This window comes from Rhynchophorus ferrugineus, unplaced genomic scaffold, assembly GCF_030347505.1.
Source record: "Rhynchophorus ferrugineus isolate W39M unplaced genomic scaffold, kcgeb_rfMv2 rfM2, whole genome shotgun sequence".
NCBI classification, from domain to species: Eukaryota; Metazoa; Arthropoda; class Insecta; order Coleoptera; family Curculionidae; genus Rhynchophorus; species Rhynchophorus ferrugineus.
The window spans coordinates 45,464,804-45,486,755 of record NW_027472581.1 but is presented as its reverse complement, the minus strand read 5'-3'; the positions used below and the strand labels follow the sequence as shown (position 1 = coordinate 45,486,755).

Here is a 21,952-nt window from a genome sequence, read left to right as displayed (position 1 = left end):
ACACGACAACAAATATTATTAGTAAAATATAAGTATTGGTTTCAATATATTTACCAAATAGTATCACAAATTTTTCAATGAATAAAAATGCTGAACTATGAGTGTTGATCGCCCAACAATTTCCAATCCTCTAAATACACTCGAAATGATTCAATAACAACAATGGATATCATACGAATTGAAGCCAAAAAAGAGATTTCTCTCTAAGATATTTGATGTGTAGTGAAAGTCATATAGAAACTGACTGCAAAACTCTCCAAATGGTACGCAAGACGCTTCAGGAAGCTTGTGAAGATCGTTCGGCTTAGCTTTTCGCTTAGATATCTCAGAAGTTCTAGAGTTACGAAATTGAGGTATTACCAAATAAATGAGAAGTTAATTAATCAAACCGACATATATATTGATTAGTTTTGAAATGTATGATTACCTTCGAATTGCTAAACATGAAAAACCCCAAAAAACTTCCCAATCGCCAATCACTTATCTCCATCCAAATCATCTCAATAAATAACCATGAATAACTATAAAACCATTAGACAAATAAATAAGATTTAAAAACAAATCCTTAATGGCCTCAAAATACTATAAATTATTTTTTATAAGTCACATTCTAAACAAAATTCTTTTTTCTTCAATATTAATCATTATTTATCATTATATATCAAAAATCAAATTTGCGTTATTTTCGTTAGAGCTCCCCCGAACACTTATATACAAAAACCAAGTCAGGCTAGCTGGCAATATGCAAATGCATATTATCTACTAAATATGGCGTTTCGTGACTAAAGTAAGGGTAGGACATTCGTATAAATTTGTATAAAACCAACACAGAACCAGTTATTGCATGTACGTATTAATAATAAATTAGCAATAAACTAGTTTCGGTAATGTAGAATGTAATAGGTTTTTAATAAAGTTGAAAATTAACAAACACGTTTAAGAGAATAACTCAAAAATGTTGCTATAAAACATTGAAAATATGTAAAATATAAATATAACACAACGTAAAAAAAAGATAATATGAATAAACATAAAACAATTTAACACATATATTAAAATGACAACATAGCTACTAGATGTTAGAGAATGATCTAACAATCAGAAATTTAATGTCTTCTCTAGTATTAGCTGCTTATCGAATTTGGAATTCGGCTTTGATCACCATAATTTTTAGTGTAGCCCATAGAGTAAAATCTGTAGAGAAATAAAATTTCAGTCAAGGTATGTTAGTAGGCTTTGGTGACAATCGGTAGCATAGATGTCAACTAGTTCAAAAACCACATTTAACAAAAGCATCACTCTAAGTTACGTCAAAAGTTTTCAAAAGTTTAATTACATAAAAAGCAAATATAAATACGAGGGTGATTCAAATATGATGGAAACAAATGCTGTAGATGGTGCACATGTATATTTTGAGGATCGTGGCTTGAGTATATGATGGGCTGGGTCCCTTACGAACAGTGTGGCATAGTTTTTTAGTGTGGGAATGCGTTAAAAAGACGGAAATTTTTCTACGTTTGCGAAGTCAGTTCGGTAGTGAATACCTGAGTAGGGCTGCCGTGTTTAAAGGGGCCAAAGCATTCAAGGATGGCCGCGAAACCTTCGAGAATGAGTATGATCGTCGACCGCGAACCTGAATCACACCAGACAACATTCGCCGCGTAGAACATCTCATTTTGGAGGACCGTTGGATGAATGTTCGAGACATTTCGGCTGAAGTAGGAATCAGTATTGGTATCTAGAGGTACATTTTCAACCGCCTTCACCGCTTCCTAACGCGATACGAGGCGGAGGGGGACGGTTTTTTAACGCGAACCTTCACTACAGACGAGACATGGGTACACTATTATACTCCCGAAAGCAAGATGTCGTCTAAAGAGTGGAGGAAGAAGGAGGAAGGGGCGCCTGTTAAAGCGAAGACAGCCAGGTCCGCGGGTAAGGTTCTGTATACGATGTTCTGGGACCGGCGAGGCGTGCTGTACGTCGATTTCCTGCGCACCCAACCCAGCATTAATGCCGCATACTACTCTAACCTTCTGAAAACACACGTGAAACCCGCTTATCTCTCGAAACGGAGGAGCATGTCAGCACGAAATGCGATTTTTCTCCAGGATATCGCGCGCGCCTCTCACGCTCGATACAATATCGGAATTAGAGTGGATGTTTTGGAACAGCGCCCCTACAGCCGGGATTTATCACCCTGCGACTACCACATGTTTGGACAACAGAAAGAAGCCCTCTGATGTCAAAGATTCAACACCGACGACGAGGTAGAGCAGTTCGTGCGCACATGGCTCTCCGAGTTGCCCAAGGAATTCTTCGATACCGGCATCAAAAAGCTTCTGTAAAGATGGACAAATTGCGTAACTGGTGAGGGGAAATGCCTAGAAAAACTGCAAATTTTTGTAAATCAATTTTCAATAGTAAATAAACCTGTCAGAATATTTATCTTGATCATATTTGAACCACCCTCATAATATATTTATAATATAATAAAAAAACGTTATCAAATCAGAAAATCAAACAAAACTTTATAACAAGGCATTTTTATAACTACAGCTATAATTTAGAATTGATCACTGTACACAGAAAGCTAAAACAACAGAAAAATAGCACATTAATCAATAAGTAAAATATTTCGACTGGGAAAACAACCAAACTTTCTAAACGATCACTATTAATAAAAAGCTAAAGTCAACTATTAACCTACTTAACTCAGCTCATCTATTATTTGTATATATCCAAAGTTATATACGTTATTAAAACTGCTTTTTGATTAAAAATATATCTTTAAATAAAATACCAAAAATGGTTTCTGATACTTAAATATAAATGTAATTAAAATTAACAATGTTTATTTTTTTTCTTACATTAAATTAAGTGCATTTAATGTACAACCTTAATTTACGAATTAATTTATTACTACTGTTCTGTTGTACTTGCATCAATAGATAAGCAAGGCGTGTACGAGATTAGTACATTAGTATGTATTTACCAATATTATATATTTATTTTGTATATTTTAAAGTCTCCTTTTACCAACGAGGTTTTATCTGGACTGGACTTACAGTTTAACGTGTGTTCCACACGTCCTCGGCATTAAGCCCACCGACTAGCGAGTGACCAACTTAGAAATAATCCCAAAAGACATCCGGTCTTACCCAGCCTGACTAAGGATAACAACGAATGTTAAACAATCACAAACATAAATTTACGACCATGCCCCAGCAGGATTCGAAACCGCGACTATCGTAACACTAGGAGGACCGTCCTGTCGCCTTTACCACTGCTCCAACCAAGCCGGCTATTACATATTTGATAACGCATAACAGAAAGCTTTGAGAGTTTTCGAATGGTTACGTAATATTGAATAAAATATATGGTGATAACTATTTCATCAGTAGGCAGATGAGTGAATGGAAAAAAATGTATGTCTGTATATATAAATTATACATTATTAAAGAGCAATATTTAAAATGAATATCATCATGACCACTCATAATATATTTTATAAGGCATAATGTAAATATATTTAGATAATGAACTACTCAATTAATTTTTAACATTTATAGGTAAAAGGAACAAACCAAATTGATATAAAATACTTAAATTAAACAAATTCATAGAAGAGACAAACAATTAAATGAATATGTACAATAAAACTATTTGTATTTGAATTATTTTATACCCTTTGCTAAAGAAATGTTCAACACATATTTACACAAAAATATTTACTCAAAACCCCAAATTATTTCAAATAAAATATATAAAATATTTAAATATTTCATCTACATATTATATTTGAAATATTGAGCAACTGCCAATTAAATATTTTAATTGATAAATACTGAAAATACATTCTCATTAGTCAAATTGATTCAAGATGTATAATAAAAAAGCGGACCGCTTATTAATTTGGTTTCAAAATATATATTCCATAAGTCACTACATGATTAGACCCTAAACCCATCTGTTCATCTTAAACCGTATTTAAATTTAAAATAATTATCAATAGGCGTATATTCTTGCATACTCGTATATAATTAGATCCTTGAAGTAAAATAGACGCAAGAAATAAAATGTTATTATAATACGATCACAAATACATTTGCAAATATGACTAAAGTTGACTAAAGTTTTTGGCAAACTATAATAAATTATCATATTTAGTTCAAATAATCAGATCGAAGCTAAATAAGTTAGAAACTTCAGCTATACCAGAAGCTATTTATATATGTCATATTTAATGACACAGGGGAATTTACATATAAATATCATAATTAATCGAAGCGTGATGTAACAAATGTAAAAATGTAAAAATAATTTATATTATCGGAAATTTATATTGAATCACAAAAAGTAATTATTAGATATTAAATTTATATTTTGCTAAGATATAAGTATAATTAGAATCGGTGAAGAGTTATGAAGAAAGTAATTAATATCCAACCCCTCTGTAGTAAAGCCATCTGACATCCAGTCAATACAAACAAACCAGAAAAAACTTTAATCACTAATTAAAAATTGAACATGTCAATTAATATTTTTGTCATAAAATAAGAGGTTATGATATTCAGATTCATATAATTATATAAAATATTTTTTATCAATATTAAAAATCATTAAAATATGTTATAAAACTTATATAATAACTTTTTATGAACTGTAATTTATATTATTATAAAAGTTTGCATTATAAATAAAGTACGTTTAGAAAAAATAGAATGATTTCCTTATTCTTTGAGAAAATAGTACAACGAAACCGAAAGTATTCGTGAATGCATTACAATTACGTTAATAGTACTAATTGGTAGTAGCGTAGTAAATAACTCGTATGCGGTGAAGGAAATATAGTATTTTACAAAAACCAGTTGTAACTGTGTTTTTAATAAAGTACCTAACGACTATTACAGAAAATTTTGCATAAATATTTATTTTGTTTAGCAATAAGTGTATTGTCATAGAAAAAAACATCATTTTAAGCCAGGATTTCGAAAAAATGCAAGATTCTAAAATTATCCCCCATCGGCAAAACTGACGTTTCCAGGGAGCACGCTCACAACGTAACCCTTAACCGCAAATCGAGTCGGCCGAGAAAACATAGCCGGGCTCATTCGAGCCGGTTATAACATAAAAGACACTGAAATCAAGCACTAACAAGTGGATTATGATTTACCTTTCTCGTGAAAAAGCAACCTTTGCCATTTTTATCGCACATTAACTAAATCGACGTATTAGTTTCGCGACCGCTCTAATTTTGCCTGCCGTTGTCTATTGATCGTGGGCCGGTGTGACGTCGCGGGTCGGTTCGATTCGGCGCCGTACGTTTGACCGAGGTCTGCGATTGGTCGAGCGACAGAACGCGCGAAAACTCGTGTGTCAATTGAAGTTGTACGGAAAGAAGTTGTCGTACAACGTTGCCAGTTAGGTTAGGAATCGCAATAATCGTTGAAGGATTTTTTGGGGCAGACCGGTTCTCCCTCTTGCCGCTATATATATTTTTTTCACTTTGATGTACGAATATTTTGTTTTTGACCTTGGTCTGGATACATGATAAAAATCCTGTTTTTATTTAAATGTATTTAAACGAACGTTTTGATTAGAGTCCTAATGAATTTTTAAAATGTAAATAAATACATAAATGTATGATTGTATAAAAAGATAATTAAAAGCATTATCACCAGTAAATGTGTCAAAATATATAAAGCCACCCAATCAACAAATAACACCGAGCAATTTTCTAATAAAATAAAATGAAACAATTTTTAGAAATAATAATAGGCATCCCAGGGCATTATATATATAACAGGTTTCAATTGAAAACTCCCCGCCCCACCATAGTAACAATTTTTGTAGTACGATTTGTTATTTGCTTCAAAATAGGCCTCAGTTTAGGCGACCACCTCTTCATTCGACGAGAATTTCTTCCCAGAGAGCATTCTTTCGAGATCTGGGAACAGGAAATAGCCGCTGGGGCCAGATCTGGAGAATACAGTGGATGAGGAAGCAATTCAAAGCCCAATTCATGGATTTTTGCCATTTTTTCACTGACTTGTGACACGGTGCATTGTCTTGGTGAAGCAGCACTTTATTTTTCTTCAAATGCGGCCGTTGTTCAGCGATTTCGTCCTTCAAACGGTCCAATAACGCTACGTAATAGTCGCTGTTGATGGTCCTTCCTTTTTCAGGGCCGTTAATGAAAACTATTCCATGCGCATCCCAACATACAGACACGATAAACTTGCCAGCCGATTGTTGCTTTTTCCCACGCTTTGGAGCGGGCTCATCGTGCGCAGTCCACTCGAATGACTGTCGATTGGACCTCGGAGTGAAATAATGGAGCCATGTTTCATACATTGTCATATATGGACGCAAAAACTCGGGTTTATTACGCTTGATAATCTTCAAACACTGCTCCGAATCATCAATTCGTCGTTGTTTTTGGTCAAAAGCGAGCTGGCGCTGCACCCACATTGCACAGAGCTTTCTCATATCCAAATATTTGTGAATAATATGATGTACACGTATAGTTGATATCTTCAAAGTGTCCGCTATTTCATTCAATTTCAATTTACGGTCATTCTAAATCATTTTGTTGATTTTTTTAATGTTTTCGTCGGTAACAACCTTGGGCGTCCACTGCGTTCACCGTCTTCGGTGCTCATTTCACCACGTCCAAACTTAGCATACTAATCCTTGATGGTTGATTTTCCTGAGGCAGTGTCCGAAAACTTAGCATCAAGCCAAGTTTTTGCTTCAACTGTATTTCTTCCCTTTAAAAAGCAATATTTTATCAACACACTAAATTCCTTTTTCTACATTTTTTTCGCAATAACAAAAGTTGCTTCACTCACAATGTTATAATTCACAAACCAATGATCCAATAGCTGTCAAATTTATACACGCATCTTTTGAAGATTAGGCTAACTAAAATATATATGGATTTAATTCTAATGGCGCCATCTATGTGTCAGGCCGGGGACTTTTCAATTACCTGTTATAAGGATACAAATACAAGATACAAAAGCTGAAAAGCCTCGAAAATTTTGCCTTTTTAAAAAAAACCCAACGGCAGAAATAAATGAGCTGATAAAAATAGTAAAGATTTGTCAAAATATTTAATCGATAGATATTTGCAAACCATTAAGCTTTTTAAAGTCTGTCTTCGTAGAATCTTTAAAATTTTACTCTGAGCTACTTATATAATTAACGATATAAACCAGTCGGTTAGTTCAAAATGTATTACAACACAATTGAACCACACTTTCTTCCAAATCAATACGTTATAATTTGAACTTTTAAGCCAATCTCTGAATGTTAAAATTGAAATTTCAATTCAATTTGAAATATTTTGTGACTAAAACTAAGTTTACACAAGCAAAGCAGTATCTCATGCTCAATAAACTCCGTGAAAATTGTTTTATTACATATTGTGTAGGTCCTTAAGCTATTTTTTAATTTTTTTAAAGTAGATCTACTACCTCTAAAACAAAAACTTATAGGTTTATCCAAGAGAGTTATTCACATCAACACTAAAGCGGGATATTCAGAACATAAAGTCTTGCTGTGTATAAGAAACTACCTAAAATTTGAAATAATTTAATTTTTCCCTATCATTTACACTACTAATGTATTACTTTGTTTAAGTAACTTTTATCATTAGGTTTGTGTACTCAAAAATCCCGTGAACCTCCATCGGACTTTTGGTAACTTTACGACTTTGCAACTTCAGTAGTGAATGCGAACGAAAAAGAGCGACTGTTAAGATAAGGAAAACAGCAAAATTACTTTTCGAAGTTTTGACGGGCCGTGTTTGCGAAGCAACACAGACCACTGCTGCAAAATATCTAAGATTAAAGGTGGTCGTATTAAGGGAAAGTTTTCCGGCCGGGGGCGTTGTTTTAAACGGGATGTTCTGTTCGTGTTTGGAAAAGTGGAAAATAATTTGCTTTTCTTCATATTGGTCATTAAAATGTTAATCGAATTTTAAATTGCTTTGAAAGGAAAAAAAGTTTGTTACCGTGAAGGTTTTTTTTTTCGTCGGCACAATATTACATTACGTGACCTTTCCGCTCATCTAAAGGTTTACTTTAAATATAAAATCCAACTTTATACTTAATTATTTATAATATGTCCCGTATTTAAAATATCTTTCAACGGCGTTCATTTATATGGACAATGCCCGGTACATAATTGCTTTAATATATATATTATGTAGTAAAATAGAAAATTACACTTCGGCTTGTCGCCAGATGATGAAATACAAATACAAGACCGTTAGGTTAATGTCAATGGCGTAGTATTTTGTTATCTGTGATATTATTTTAGGTAGCATGAGAGAAAGAGAGACAAAAGTATCAAATATTATGAATATGAATATTATGTATTAATATATAATTATATATAATTATATATTAATATTATGAAACAATGAATTAACTAAACCAATTATTCAACTGAACTAAAAGAGCTCTTTCTGCACGTAAAAGAGCAAAAAATGCTACACTGAAAGTTGTTTGCCTAATTGAGCCGTGTAAAGTGTTCAGAAAATGAAAAGAACTTAGCTGAAAAAATCAGTTATTATTATTAACTGTTATTAATAAAAACAGTTATTTTACAATTCTTTAAACCATATCAATATTAAGTAAATACCATATTAATATAAAATAGATGATATATTATATAAATTCTTCTCTACAAAGAGATTGATTATTATCTATACATACAATTAATCTCTGAAGATCCACACTCTACTAATAAAATTTTTGAATATGTTTCTTGTATTACTAATTACACTGTCTAATTTAATAAAAGTTCTACTCCAAAATAAAGTCTTTGATATAGATATTTTATCTAACAGTCCAAGTAGCAATAGTCCAGCAAGCTCAGTACTACTAAGCCCTAATTATTAAGAATACTTCTATAAGCGGATGTTAGTGCCGCAGGATAGTATTCGTCATCAAATCTCACTGTGAACAACTGCTTGCAACGTTTCTGGACCCAGACAGTGTTAATCTAGTAAATTTTAGAGCTTCTAGCTGCTCTGCCCAAAACGTATCGATACAGAAATATGTGAGAAATTTGTTAATTCGAAATCCTTTAATTCGACAAATCTTTTCAAACTATTGTAAGATGACCGGAAGAAATTTAGTAGTTTTTAAGAACATGTTTCACTTTAAAAGCTGCCAAAAAAGGAAAGCCAAGGCTAGTATTGAATACAGTCCAAAGGAAAACGAAAATCCATAAAGACGACAATCCCATGCTTTTCACTTCTAATGCTTTCCTCCTTAAACTGATGGAGTGCTAGAATCTTCGCTATAACAATACGATTTGTCCAAAATACTGCCAGCTGTTCTCGAATTGTTTCTACGCGAGCACCTTAAAGCATTGGTCGGGTGTAGTGATCTTACCCTACTTGTTGATTTTATTGCTATTTCTGGAATATCAATTATTGCAGAATTTGATAAATCTTGTCGTGGGATATAACCGTAGAGCTGTATGAAGAACTCCAAGATGCTTGCTCATCGTGTGACTTTACAATGGTTCAATCTACTTTTTTAATGTTGTCGTTGGTAGATTTACTCTTACCACTAAATCTCCCAAGTGTGTGGTCCAATACGGTCATTTGAAGTTCTTTTCTAATGTCTCATCATGCGATATTTCTCGAAATTGAAAACTGGCTTATTTTCAGTTTTCTGTCGTTCTTAAGCGTTCGTCTGATATACATGGTTCTATTGCCTCAATATACGTAACATTCAACTATTCAAATGCTTGAATTGCATATGTCACCTCGATTTGAAATGTCTTTTGATGATCGATTCTGCAAGTAGCTCTGATCACGATGCGATCACGTATGCGACTTTTTATTTCATCTGTTGGAGTTGTAGTAGTACTATTAGACGGAAGAGCGCCGTAGTTGTTCGCATCACCCTTCCATCGTTAAAAGTCGAATAAACGGTACTTCAACACCTCTTGGAATCCATTATATTCGCGGGTGCTTTCAGTTTTACATGTCGATCGCTTCATTTGATGGTTTACTTACATAAACTAAAGTATTTATTCACTATCGTCTACAGTTAATATAAAATGAGTTTATATTTCGCTTCATACTTTTATCGCTATGTAAAAATAAAAATAAACATTATAATCTTATTCAAATTCATGTAAACATTGAAGCCCATTTTGAATATAAAAAATGCAATAAGCAGACGACAAATTGCCCTTTTAAATTGCCGCCAAAGTTTCGTTAATGTTTTAAACGGATGAATAAAACATGAAAACTCAATAGAAAAATGTTTTGTTACATATAACTTTTCTTTTGCCCAACAGACTTGTAAATGAATTATTTGCATATTTTATATTGTTTTAATATAAATATTAATATATAAAACTAACAGTTCATTTTAGTATATAGATAATACTTTAATAAAGAATATTAATATATTTAATAAAGAAACACTTTTAGCAGAAGCACATAGACTAAAAAATTACCTAGAGTGCAACTTTAAATTCGTAGATCTAATAATTGGAACAAGTCAGGCTTGTACCGATTTTCAGTAATTAACGTAAATCTGATAAGCTAAATATTCAGTATCAGGTTTCAGTAACTTTAGATTTAGCTATATCCGCTTCAATATTACCTTTTGAAAACTTTGTTACAAAGATCAATAACTTTTTGTTAACATGGCTTATTATATAGCAGATATGCGAACAAAGGAAATAGCGTGGTCAAATTTCTCATCAGAAGAATCATATTTCAATCTCAATATAATCTACTTAACTTATATATAGTAGTAGGGATTATTACTATACTAAAACTGTACTAAAATTACGATGCTGAAAGTGAGAGAGAACTTTGGGCGCTTTTTTCAACTGATTTTTGTCATTGTCACTATTATAATTTGGGAATAAAATGTTAAATCTAATATATGTATTAAAATGAATGTTTGATTATTTGTCCCATATACGTGTCAAAACTATTTATCCGATTGTAATGAAACTTTGATGGGCTGTACTACGTACGACAGTGAGGTATCTAGCCTAACAAATGTGTGTAAATGAAAATCAATCTGCTTTTAGGCTTACTCATTAATATAATTTTATTTTGACTGTTTTTACAATTTTCACATTTGTCGTAACGCCATATAATGTATAAATAAGTTTTACTGTAAAAATAGAAACAATTAAATATTTAAGTAATTTGATATTTGTCATATTACAATGGGCAACAGGCTCTAATGAAATTAAATATTCAATAAAAGTGTCAAGTGACATATGTAAGTAAAATGTAATTGGCTCAGAAACAAACAAAATCAACAGGAAAGTATTATCTGTGGTTAATGGATGATGCAATGATAAAGTGATATCAAGATCCGATGCATTATCTAATGTCAACAGTTACTAGACTGAATACGTTTCAAAACATTATTGTAATATTCAATATCAACCAGTGTAAAATTTGCGGATTACAGGGAATACATTTAAAATGACAAAAAATAGTGATAAACCAAAGATATTTTTAAAGAGCATCTTTCAAATAATTCAAGTTGAAACTATTTGAAAATGCAATCATATCCAATCCTTTTCTGAAATATCAGTTCATAAATATCAGTAAAAGATCGCAAACACTATCATCGATTTTATAATAAAAATTAAAATTTAAGAAGATATAGGGTTGCCAAGCATCGTAGTGATTCAGAGAGATTCAAACGCTTGTAGTTTCCATTTCCCAATCACTACAAATATGAGGATTAAATTTGAAAATCCATACATCCCACATATGTAACTATAGGTGCAAACTGTGTAACTATATAATAAAACCAAAAATTTAATAACATATTAGATTCTATGAATTATTTATTTGAATTGATATAAGGATTACAGCATTATAATCAATGTTTCACCTTAAAAAAGGCATTTGTTGAGCAAATTTGGTACAACATAACCTTTTCTGTAACATGGCGAAACTGCATCGAAAGAACAATGTTGGATTGGGAGCGATAAAATTCAAAAATATCAAACTGAACAAGTGGTCAATCAATCAGAAGAGGCTATATCCGGTGGGTATACTGGACACAACTTCACAACACTTCAGTAACATGTCCGAGCATTATCCGGCACGAGGATGAACATGAACATTTTGCTTCGGCGTCGATGCAAAATGCAATTCTCCTGCACTAATCATGACTTTTTTCTCTTAGAATTATTGCAGTAGATGCAATTTTCATCACAATACGCCCAAAAATATTGCGTTTGAACTGCTGAATGAAACCACAATGTTAAAACGGTGAAACTAAATGATATTTTCTGTAATTCATATTCAGCAAATTCCAAACTGTGTAAAAGTTCTTTAAGAAAATTTTTGTCTGAAAGTTCTCAAATTTTTTAAATCCTCGTTTCTCCTTTTATTATTGACACTAAGATCGACACTTTTTAATAATTTAAGCCAAAACCAAAATGTTGATGGGCAGCGTTTCATGAGCAGCAGCAGATTTTCCCATATCAAACAACAAATGTTTTAACCGCCCATGATTATCGTCTGCCTACACAGAATAACCCAATAATATTTAAACCAAACCATTATTTTATCAAGAGAAGTGTCAGAACCATAAAATTTATCAGTTACATTAGATTGTTTAAATTTTACATTTTACTATTATAAGTTAACCAATAAGTTCAACCAAATTCAAGATTTGAGCTGAGCCAAAAATTGTGTAGAATTTACACACAAATTTCCAAGAAATAAGAATAAATTTTGAAAATTATTGTTTCTGCTTTCTTGGATGCTACAATGTTTGTGGAAAAAATATAAAACATTCACTAGGTTTTGTTAAGGCTCTTCACGGTTTACTATTCATCAAAAATTTAATAACAGAATTATATTTGGCGACGTCGTGGACCGTTCGTTCTTGCGGTTTTTCCACTTTTATAAAAGGGTTTACGACTTATCGCCTTTTGGCGGGCTAAGAATTTTTACGAGGTACTTAACGTGATGTCGCGCTTGGCGTGACGAATACACCGGCTTTTCGGCGATACCCGCTGATTTCTGCTTTGCTAATAAGGGGATTTCCTTCCTTGACGGCTTCTATCGATCCAGATCGTTTTGTCAGGCTTAAAGCGCTACAAAATATATTTTGTTCTTAATGAATTTTAATTACAAAATTGCCAGTTATAAAATCACGGTCGTTTTGAGCAATTTCTTCCCGTGACCTAAAAAGAGCTTTTATTTCATTTTGTCTCATAAATATAAAATAGAAAAATTAATTAAAACTTAACGACAAGCCACGATCGATCTTTACTAATCTATTTTAAACGTTTTAAACGAGTAATTAATTTGCAAATCTATCTATTTTAAATTACAAGATTTTTTTGATTATTTTTATTTTATCAGTATGTAGAAGGGATAGACAAAATAATATGAACACCATGCAATATAGTATATTTTTTTGCAAGTTGCCGCAGTGTTGCTTCCATATACATAATGCGACGCATATACATCGTTCAGTTTACTCTAGTAGTTCAGTGTATTGTTCTGCGACGGTTAAAACCAGCATCGGTGAAATGTATGATCTCGCATACTTTGAACGAGAGCAAATCGTTGATGCTCAGTTGGGGCAACTGAATTGTTTAACATTTCCGAGCGTTTACAGTATACATGATAATAACAAATACAAAATACGAGAAAAATCAACAGTGGACATCCAAAATTGACAGAGATCGATGAACATTAAAAAGGATTATAGCCAGACAACGTAAAACTACCGCCACAGAAACGACTGCAGACCTTAACACTCACTTGAGTAATACTGTTTTAATAAAAACAATACGGTAGCAGCTTCACAAAGCTAACGTTCATGGAAGGACTATGAACTCTTTATAATGAAAGCTAACGCTAGACTACGGAAAAAATGGTGCAACGATAATAAAACCTATAGCCTTGATTGTTGCATGAATATGGCATGGTCCGAAACATCGTTTACATTGTTTCCTACAAACGACCGAATTTATATATGGATAACCCAAAAAGCCTACGATCCGGACTACCTGCTGCCTAAAGTCAAGCGTGAGGAAGTTTTGCTATGATTTGGACAGAAAAACCTGGAATAAGCTGGTCCTGTCATTCACATCACTGGTCGAGTTACTGCGAATCAACATTTTGGCCTTTTCACTGATGAAGTTCCTCTGGCCATGATTACAACTAGCATATTTTAAGATGATAATACGCCGACACAACCAAAAGGGTTTCAATCTTACTTTGAGGAGAGAATATCGTCAAACATCACCCAGGCCAGGACACTCAATAGGCCCGCAGATTTCCATGTCTAACATCATTGAACATTACGAATCCACAGAGCGAATAATTGCAGCTGTTTAAAAGCAAATGGTGATTCAACACTCAAAAATTAAAACACACACAGCACAGTAAACAATAAATATTTTATACATTGTCTAGTGTTTACAACATTTTGTATATCTCCTATATTAATAGTATTATACGTTAAATTATTATAATTAATTAAAACAATAATTACTACTAATAATTTGTAACCAACAGAGAGAACGGCACTCATACTGTCGAGATAGTAGCGGGTACGAATCCTGGTGGAACATGGTTGTAAAATTATATTTGTTATTGGCCAGGAGGCAACACTGCTAGATCCGACAAAAAAATCATCACAATCACACCAAGCTGGGTTACACCGGATGTCTTCTGGGATGATATCTATGTTACTCGCTAGTTGGTAAGCTTAATGCCAAGCACCGTGCTTCGAAGACTACATTAAGCAATAGGTCTAGTCCAAATAAAAACTAATTGGTAAAAAGAAAACTTTAAAATATAGTGCTTACTTTAATTATAAATTAATACTTGGTGATAGTAAAAATTGTTATTATTAAGTAAAATCCAACTTCATTTTGCCTAATTAGAATGCAATCGCCTTAATAAGTTTTTTTTGTTTAAAATGTCATTATAAGTATTGGTCCGGTACTAAGTGACTCCTCCACTCCCACACGATGATGATGTTAATGTAGTTTAAGATTTTGCAGGTGGCTCGGTTGAACTGGAAAATATTTTAATATTAAGTTTTATCCTTTTATCTGAAATTGTAAGAACAACCAGAAGTCATAGAAAGCTTCACGGAAAACATTAATGAAAAATAACATATTCCTTGTGTAAACCAGCTAGTCCAAAAGGTTTCAAAATATTCAGCTTAATTAATTCAATTAATTCATAGGCCACGAATAACACTCACGAATAAAACTATTTTTGTATCCTAAAAAACTGATGGTAACATCCTAATTCCCTATTTCAGTTTGAAGCGAAAGTGGGTTTTCATTTCACTTCCATTATCTCTCTTTAAGCTTTTCTTTCATTCGAATCTAGCCTCAATCATATAAATAAATCGACGCTAAATATAATTTAGAAAATTTTTAAAAATCACATTAAACGGTATTATTTCATTGTTAGCGAATTTACTTGCTGCACATAGATTTCTTAAAATCTTGATATTGATCTAAAAATCTAGTGTAATAAAAACTACATGATTTCTACTTTTATATAAGAAAAAGTTACTTTATTAAAAACCTTGATAAATTTTCGTTCAACAATTATCCCATGGGAGCTGGTTTCCAAAAACTTCCTGAAAAAAGAATTCTCATGATAAGCACAGTAACCGATAATACTATACTGATATACTGTCACTGATATACTCATTTGCAATCAAAATTTGAATTCATTTGAGGTATAATATTACGCTGTATATTTTTCAAACACCCTTTATACATTTCTCTTAATAAATTTCTTTATTTTCTTCCACCGTGTATCGATTTACTTCACCATCCCGGCTCAATATCGTCCTCGAGGTGTTTATAAATAAAGATTAAAAAAGAACGCCATTAATCAATGCCTCATAAAAACCGAAAACTTTCGAATGGTGTTCCATTTAATTAATCTGCTTCATTATAGTAATCCAGAACTAAGTGGCTTATAATGGATATTAATTAACAATAATTCATTAATTACACTATTTAACTGACAAATATGTATCCGGAATTTATAGGAAGCCCAATGTTTAACCAGATTAGGGTTTATACAAAATTTCTTTTCAATTTGAATCTAAAGCATTATGTTTCAAATAAGATGCTAAATATTATTATTCACTCATCTAGAGATAAATAATTCGAACAAATCAGATTGAGAGGGTACTTGAATTAAAAAAAAGTATAAGATCAGTTTAATAATACCAACTAACTAATATCACAAGTTTACATAAGAATAAGTTCGTTAAAACATAAGATCACATTTCAACAGCGGTATGGTTTACTTGAAAAATTGTCTCGAGACTAGTCTTAACAAGAGATTACTTTTAGTTTGCTATTTTATTTTTTAATAAATATTTTTACATCCTTCTAAGGCAAATGATCTGCTTTAAAATAATTATTACAATTAAACAGTTCCTCAAGCACTTGCAATTCATACTGACATATATACAATATTTATTCATTAATAAGGTGTTGATTAACCATTTGTAAATTTTTCATAGTAGGAACCAGAGATGTCGACTGCAGAGAAAAATATCGATATTTGGGTATATCAATATTTAAAAAAATATCGACATTTTGGGCTCGGTTGTACTTTTCCACGCAAAATTTACTTGATGACTGGAAGGAGGGATCTCAAAGCAAAAATTCGATACTTTCATTACAACTATCGATATTTTTTTAAATAAATATCGACAAATATCGACATATCGACCAAAAAACTATTGGCGAAAAATATCGATATATCGTATGACTTCCGTCTTAAAAAGTTTCGCAGTCGCAACTTTTCCAAGAATATCCCCTATATGTACGGTAATCCCGTTCAACAACTTCAGATTTGTTTCGCAGAAGGACCGCGAGAGGCTCACGGTAACTAGCCGACGTCAATATGGAAAACATATGCCAAGATCTAAATGAAATAGCAATTGTTATAGTCGAACATAAGTTGCAACCATCCACAATACCATCAACAAAGCCCAGCAAAAATGTTTTGGACTGTGTGCTTTATATCTAAAGATGAACTTTCCATCCCATATATGCTATCGCAAGCAAACTGAACAATGTGTAACTGAGTGCAGTTGGTAATATATATTCTAAACAAATTACATTTCTATATTTAAAATGTTGAGGAATGCATTAGTAATACTACCTGTAATTATTTTACAACTAGTTCTTTATAAACTTTTTCATATTTTAAATAATTTGAACCAAAAATCCTAAAAATAAATTTAGAACGAATAAAAAACTACCTTGAAAATCAATAATAAAAACCACTACTAATTTAAATTGTAGTTAAAGCTAATAGTTTGTTAATACAATAGAATAGTTATCAATTAAATATAGAATTAACATATATATTGTTTATGAAGGTTTATTTTAATATATTAAATTAAATATATCATTTTAAATATGTTATATTAATTATTTTATATTAGATAACAATTTTTAATTAAAATTATATATAATTATACATGTATTTGAAATTTTAACAATATATCAAACATATATAATCGACATAAAAATGTAACATTTCATATAATTGATGCTGAATTTTGCGTGACTAACAGCAGGTGAGCTTTCCAATGATTCCTGTCAATTTAATAAGGAGGTTTACCGTCTTAAAGCCACTTATGCCAAATAACACGCACATCACGTATATTATTGTAATTCAATTTGTAGTAAAAATTAGTTCAATTTGTTGAGTATTATATTGAAATCCAATACTCTACTATTACTAACATAACATACATATAGCAATCAGAAGTCAAAACATGCTCAACACATTTTTGCCAAATCGTAAATTTCACAACAAGCTTAAATATAATGTAAATTAAGCAGTCCCAGTTCAGTCAGTTATGCCCTATGGCAAAAGAACAAATATCATTTTACTTCCACTTGTTCTGTATAGCCTCAGTATTTGCCAAAATACCTTGAAAATCATACTAATTTTTAGTCATATCGGCTCTGACAAAAATAACTGGAAATTAAAAATAAAATATCATAATCTTATTAAAATATATACGTTTATTAGGATATATTATTGTCTAATTTATAATTGGCATTTATGTAAAACCAAAGTCCGGTTATTCAAGGTAAAGTTAGCAAACCATATTACATATATTTATTGTTTAAAGATGATAGTAGCGGTAGATAATTAACATATATTTATAATTAATGCACCTTTCGTAAGCCATTATAAATAAGATTTAATGATTTTGCAAATATACAAAATAAAAAAAAAATATTCGGGTCGCAATGCAGTACCTAAACTGCTGATCTGCTTGTAATGAAACCTTATTTTATAAGTACCTATTAATACCTTTGGTTTTATAATTTGTTTATTGAAATTAGTTCGAAAATTAGCGAAAATTCAATATTTAATACCTTAGATATTGATTTCATTAAAAAAAACTTTATCCCAATAATATTTTACAACAACCAATGAATTTGTTAATTTCGTTTGACCAATTGACAGTGACAGCTTATAAGTAACAAATAAATATTTTCTTCATGCAACATGTCAGGGACATCTAGTATTTCATTCATTTATAATACCTTGCTGTTGTTTTCTAGTTTTATTGAAACGAAAAGCAGAGTAAGCGACTCTGATAATGATTGCAATAATGGAAACATCTTGACAATAAAATCGTAATCACTGGATTATCAGTAGGTAATAGAAAATTTGTCGCAATATTACCACAAGATTGGAGATTGTTTATTTTTCTAATTTATACTCTTTAATGTAACAATTAATGGTTAATAGGTGTAAAACATGGACTGGGCCTAAAGTTTAACGTGGGCTCCGAACCACGGTCCTCAGCATTAAGCCTAGTGACTGGCGAGTGACCAACTTTAGAAATCATCCCAGAATACATCCGGTCTTACCAAGCCTGGTTACTGGCTCGACTGGGATCATTTTCCTTGTCGGATTTTACACTCTTGCCTAGAACATTCACAAATATTGATCACACACAAACATAATTTTACGACCATGCCCCAGCAGGATTCGAACCCGCGGCTATCGCAATAGTAGGAGGACCGTCCCATCGCCTTTATCACTGCACTACCAAGCCGACCAATGAATTTATTGAATATTTCGAAAACTAAAACCAATTTTAAAAAAGGGCGGCTGATTTGAATTCATCCCCCAATTTACCTTACGATTGCGATTATTTATCAAAACAAGTAATAACTTGTAATAATAAAATTTAATTATAATAATGTTTTATTTACTTCGTTTTAACTTAACAACATTTTTCTGCGGCAACATTAAGTTTTTCAGTGACGATAAATTTTAATTTTTGACAACTTGGTTGCATTAATACATTTCTTTTATGTATGTCTGCTAATTATAATGACCATCTAAGTAACATATCAAAATTATTGATTGGTGATTACATCGTTTCTCTTTTAAACATTTAATTCTAATTAATTATGATTACTGTTTAATAATTATACATAATTTTGTCTTATTTTTTTTATATATTCCTATGTTATGTAATAAAGCTGTTAATTATAGATTATTAGAGCAAAGCAAATTTATTTATTAAAATAGGAATCTTCCTGGAAAAATTCGTTTTTACGAGACACTGATTAATGGCGATTTTTTTTATTTTAATTTATAAACACTGTGGGGAGGATATTTCTCCAGGACACTAAAATAAATCAATACAGGAGCAGAAAATAAAGAAAGGGATTAGAGCAAAAACTTGAAAGAATCTTGAATAATATAAAGGGTCATGGCGGACATTGAATTAACCACACATAGCAATTTGAGAAATGGCCTTATTCATTCCTTTTTTCGTTTATTTGTTTTTGTTTGTATTATAATATTTAAAATATATTTCGGCACCTCAAAAATCTTGAATGGCTTTCTTGAAAACTTCCGAACTATATATTTTTAGAATATAGCATTATGAAGGTAATATTAAGAATATAGATATTTTTTTGTAATCTGAAAAAATGTTACATTTTATTTAATCACGAACAGTTTATTGATTTTTATGATATTAAATGTCTTATTTTTTACTAACCAAATGCTATTAAATTATTTTTGTGATATAATAATTTCCTAACAAAGTTTAAGTTGTAATTGAGTTACATAGGTATAATAGAATATTTTTTACCAATTAGTGTTTATCCAGACTTGACCTACTCTTTCACGTGGGCCCTATACTATGTTTCTTTGCATTAAGCCTACCTACTGACGAGTACTATTGGTTATAGACATCCACAATTAAGTTAAAATATTATTTCAGAACATTGTTCACAATTGCTGGCTTAGTAAATTTAGAACTACTGATTTGAAAATAGAAGACAGAATTAGAAGGTACATACAACATCTTGTAAATCATTGGATAAAGGGCTAAGTGAAATAAAAGTTGCAATAAAATGATATATTACTTCAGACACTTAAGTCACCGATCACAACTGAATCAACTTCACAGATACATGGAGATATAGATACACAACAAATAATTTGGATTCATAAATTCATGAAAACATATCTGCACATTATAAATAGTGACTTGTATCTATCATAAATGTCAACATGGATGATCCATAATAGGAGATTGAGGAGAGCGTCTAGTTCTCATAGAGCTGCGTACCTGCTCTCAATAATATTAGTGTACAAACAAATTTCTTAAGTTTAACAAAAGAAGACCTCACAAATTAATTAACAAAAAATAATCTAAATTATACATCCGATTGTTGATAATTTGATGTCTATCAACAACATTTTTATATATAGTCTATTCAAAGTTTTTTTTAGTAATGCATTATGGATATTTGTGACGTCGAAACATTGAAATGTTGCCGCATCAACTTTGAGTTTTAGTTCAGTTTGGTTTTGACATACAAAAAAATTCCAATCCAAATAAAATCCATTTTTGAATTACTATTCTTGTCCATGAAATTGTAGCTTTGAAATAAGAACTCATTTTAAAATTATTTTGGACTAGCCTAAGACTTGGTTTGAAACCACTGAATTAAATTATTAAAATATCCAGGCTTATTTTTCAATACTAATAATACATATTGTATTCTCTGAGTTCCTTGAGGGCTTAAAACATGCATATTTAAACTAGTTTATATTGTCTATGTAATTATGAATTGTAATATACAATTACATTCGTGAATATAAAAAAGTAACTTTGTTGTAAATATTAAGTAATTTGGGAAATGCTGTTACATGTGTTAATTAATTTGTGACTTCTTTTTTTGTTAAACTTAAGAAATTTGTTTGTACACTAATATTATTGAGAGCAGGTACGCAGCTCAATAAGAATTAGACGCTCTCCTCAATCTCCTATTATGGATCATCAATGTTGACATTTATGATAGATACAAGTCACAATTCATAATGTACAGATATATTTTCATGAATTTATGAATCCAAATTATTTGTTGTGTATCTATATCTCCATGTATCTGTGAAGTTGATTCAGTTGTGATCGATGACTTATGTGTCTGAAGTAATATTCCATTCTATTACAACTTTTATTTCACTTAGCCCTTCATCCAGTGATTCACAAGATGTTGTATGTACCTTCTAATTCTGACTTCTACTTTCAAATCACCAGTTGTAAATTTTCTAAGCCAGCAATTATGAACAATGTTCTGAAATAATATTTTAACTCAATTGTAGATGTTTATAACCAATAGTACTCGTCAGTAGGTAGGCTTAATACAAAGAACTATAGTATAGAGCCCACGTGAAAAATTCGACCAAGTCTAGATAAACACTAATTTGTAAAAAAGATTCTAAAATACCTGTGTAAATCAATTACAACTTAACCTTTGTTAGGAAATTATTATATCACAAAAATTATTTAATAGCTTTTGGTTAGTAAAAAATAAGACATTTCATATCATACAAATCAATAAACTGTTCGTTATTAAATAAAATGTA

At 31.2% G+C, this 21,952-nt stretch overlaps 1 protein-coding gene across 5 annotated transcripts in view; it reads right to left on the bottom strand.

Moving 5' to 3' along the window:
- RhoGAP100F (Rho GTPase activating protein at 100F) overlaps positions 1–21,952 on the bottom strand; it is a 224,448-nt gene that overhangs the window by 144,692 nt on the left and 57,804 nt on the right. Inside the window, exon 1 of one of the 5 annotated variants that reach the window (XM_076393960.1) lies at positions 5,177–5,280. The exons of the other annotated variants lie outside the window; for them this stretch is intronic. Within the exon in view, the coding sequence (XP_076250075.1) occupies positions 5,177–5,218 (42 nt within the window). The 5' untranslated portion in view covers positions 5,219–5,280. Of the gene's footprint in view, positions 1–5,176; positions 5,281–21,952 lie in introns of those variants that run through there. 5 annotated transcript variants of the gene reach the window in all.